The 2945-nt window shown below is 47.2% G+C and overlaps 1 protein-coding gene across 1 annotated transcript in view; it reads right to left on the bottom strand.

Moving 5' to 3' along the window:
* Cep192 (centrosomal protein 192) overlaps positions 1 to 2945 on the bottom strand; it is an 81585-nt gene extending 78640 nt beyond the window's left edge. The window contains exons 1-2 of the mRNA XM_026783373.1: positions 2871 to 2945; positions 2204 to 2374 (exon numbers count right to left, since the gene is read on the bottom strand). Coding sequence (XP_026639174.1) covers positions 2204 to 2313 — 110 coding nt within the window. The 5' untranslated portion in view covers positions 2314 to 2374; positions 2871 to 2945. The remainder of the gene's footprint in view (positions 1 to 2203; positions 2375 to 2870) is intronic.

The following is a 2945-nucleotide window of genomic DNA, read 5'->3' as shown; positions in this document are numbered from 1 at the left end:
GGCAGGCGGATCTCTGTGAGTTCAAGGCCAGCCTGGTCTACAAGAGCTAGTTCCAGGACAGGCTCCAAAAAAGCTACAGAGAAACTGTGTCTCGAAAATCAAAAAAAAAAAAAAAAAAAACAGGGTCTTACTATATAACCAAGCTGCACTGCAAACACACAATCCTCCTGCCCCAGCCTCCCAAGGGCCAAGAATACTACAGACAGACACCACTACACTTGACTCCTTCCTTTCTCTTATTTCTACAAGCATGTTCAAAGTTCTCCTCTATCAGAATGGAGAAGGCAAAAAGAACCCGGTCGGCCTGATCTTTCACTGCATTTCCGGCTCCCTTCTCACCTCCCTTCACAGCCAAGTGCCCAGCAGGCCACTTCACAGTTACTACTTCTGTCTCGTCTGACATCCTCTGCCTGTAACGTTACAGTGCGCAGACTTTATATAACCCAGGTTACACATTACACCATTTCAGGTCTCAGTCCGAATGCCTTTGGGGTAAATACCCTCAGAAAGTAGCATCTTCATCTGACCCTCATCCAGCCTCACACCTTTAGACCTCCAGATTCCATGCTGACATCCTTGCAAGCTCACACACAGTACTTTAAAGGACCACAAATCCCCTGCTAAAAACAGTTTACTTCCCCACCTGTCCCTTTCCCCACTCAGGCTTGTTCACACATCCTATAATATTCCTATGTGCACCTCAAGGCCTACAGTTTCTTCTCACAGGTAAATACATACCTAGCTTCTTCCTGACGATGACCTCAACTTAAACGTGACCTTCTAAGAAAAGTGGTCCCTTATCAAATCTAGATCCAGCCCCAACATCCTTCATTTCACAACTTGAGGACCTCCAATCATTCTAAGCTCTCCTGCTTTCTCAGTTAGAGATATCTTTTTTTTTTAACTAATTTCATTTTTTATGTACATTGGCACTTTGCTGCATGTATATCTGTGTGAGGGTGTCAGATCCTCTAGAACTGGAGTTACAAACAGTTATGAGCTGCCAGATAAATGTTGGGAATTGAACCCGGGTCCTCTGGAAGAGGAGCCATTGCTCTTAACCACTGAGTCATCTCTCCAGCCCGTTATCAACTTATGTTTCTAATTTCAAATGTCTCTCTAGCTCTGAGACCCAATCCTTATTCCCAATGCATGCTATCCATTACCCCACCTCCACACTTGGTTTATCAAGACAGGGTTTCCCCGTAGCTTTGGAGACTGTCCTGGAACTCACTCGTGGACGAGGGTGGCCTTGAACTCACGGAGATCCTCCTCTCTACACCTCCCAAGGCTCGCGCAACCACCCACCCAACCGTCCACCACATTTTAAGCAACTGCACAAATGTTTTGACTATCCTGCCTAAATCTAGCCTTGTATTTGTATAATCCAGGAGGTTGAAGAAGGACTGTGTCAGGTTTCAGGCCAGCCTGGGCAACACAGCCAGTACCATGCCAGACAGAGCTACAGGGGAAGATCCTGAATAAACAAAATTTAAAAGACAATCAAAAAGCACGTGGCTCCTCAGGTAAAGGTATTTGCCACACCAAGGCTGATGACCTGAGGTGGATCTCTAGGACCCATATGATAGAGAAAAGCAACTCCCCACAGGCTATCCCCTGATGGGTGCACGCACATAAAATAATGTGATGATAATAACATTTCAAAACTAAGCAAAACCCCATTCATGTATACAGCACATCCCTAAAGCTTTCTTGGATGGGAAAAAGGCCCTAATTTCCCTCAGCAATCAATTATTCACCATGTATTGTGAAGATAATACGATGCTATCTACCTATTTTATTTTAATATTGCATTTTAGACAAGCAAACACCTTTAGGATTTCACTTGCTAATTTCCCCCCTTGGTCTTTCAAGACAGGGTTTCTCTGTGTAGCTCTGGCTGTCCTGGAGCTCGCTTTGTAAACCAGGCTGGCCTTCTTGCCATTTTCTCTAAAAAGTTTAGGAGCCTCAAATTTCACATATGCGCTTACTTGTTTGTATTTAATAATCGACATTCATGGACACAGAAACGATTACTTCCTGTAGTCGTTGCAGGTCTATGTATCTAGTTACGTCTAAAAAGTGCCTCCTGCGGAGCCCAAAACACAGTCAAAATTGCCAGCAACCATCATTTAACTATTGGCACACAGAGATACATGTCAAAATCAGGGAAACATTTTGTATATAACTTTCTAAAACTTACCGTGCACTTTGCCCGCAAATCTGTAATCTGGAGGAAAGGTTGGTTCGGGGGTAATGAAAATACCAGAAGCATGACCTCAAAATGGTAACAGCGAATGGAAGTATTGTCATATATACAGCTGTCCTCCACACGATTGTGTCCAAAGGGACTTCATGCTTAACTACACAAAGTCTAAAATCAAGAGCAGAGGGAAAGGAGGGGGCCTGTAAACAGTCTTTCATTTTGCATTAACTGTTAGGAATAACTGTGAATGAAGCTTGGCGGACACCAGTTGACATAAGAGCCCTCCCCTCAGAGCGAACAAAAACATTACTTCCAGGAATGTCAGTCAGAAGAACAGGACCGCCCATCACAAACCAGCAAAGCAGTCGCCAGAGCACTTTGCAAGAAAACACCGCAAGGCTCAGAGGCCATGTGTCCCTCCCTCAGAGGTGGGCAGTCACTAACCGGACCGGAGGACACAAAGATGCGGTTGCTCCAAAGCCCACGGCCAGGCCGGGAGCCCGGGCCACACGCGGGCACCCGATCTCTCACAGAGCAGCCCAGACTCCAGCCCATGTCCCCACCAGGCCGGGCCGTCCCGCGGCCTCCCAGAAGCCGCGGCGCGGGCACAAATAAAGAGCCCTGCCCTGTCCCTCAACTCCACCGCCCCGACGACCCTCCTCACCAGGCCGGGACGCCAGACCCCACAGTCGCGAGCGCTAGGAAAACGACCGCGGAAGGGGCGGCTCCGCGGCGCTGC

The sequence above is a fragment of the Microtus ochrogaster genome, chromosome 18 (genome assembly GCF_000317375.1).
Source record: "Microtus ochrogaster isolate Prairie Vole_2 chromosome 18, MicOch1.0, whole genome shotgun sequence".
Lineage (NCBI taxonomy): Eukaryota > Metazoa > Chordata > Mammalia > Rodentia > Cricetidae > Microtus > Microtus ochrogaster.
This window is presented reverse-complemented; position numbering and strand designations above follow the sequence as displayed.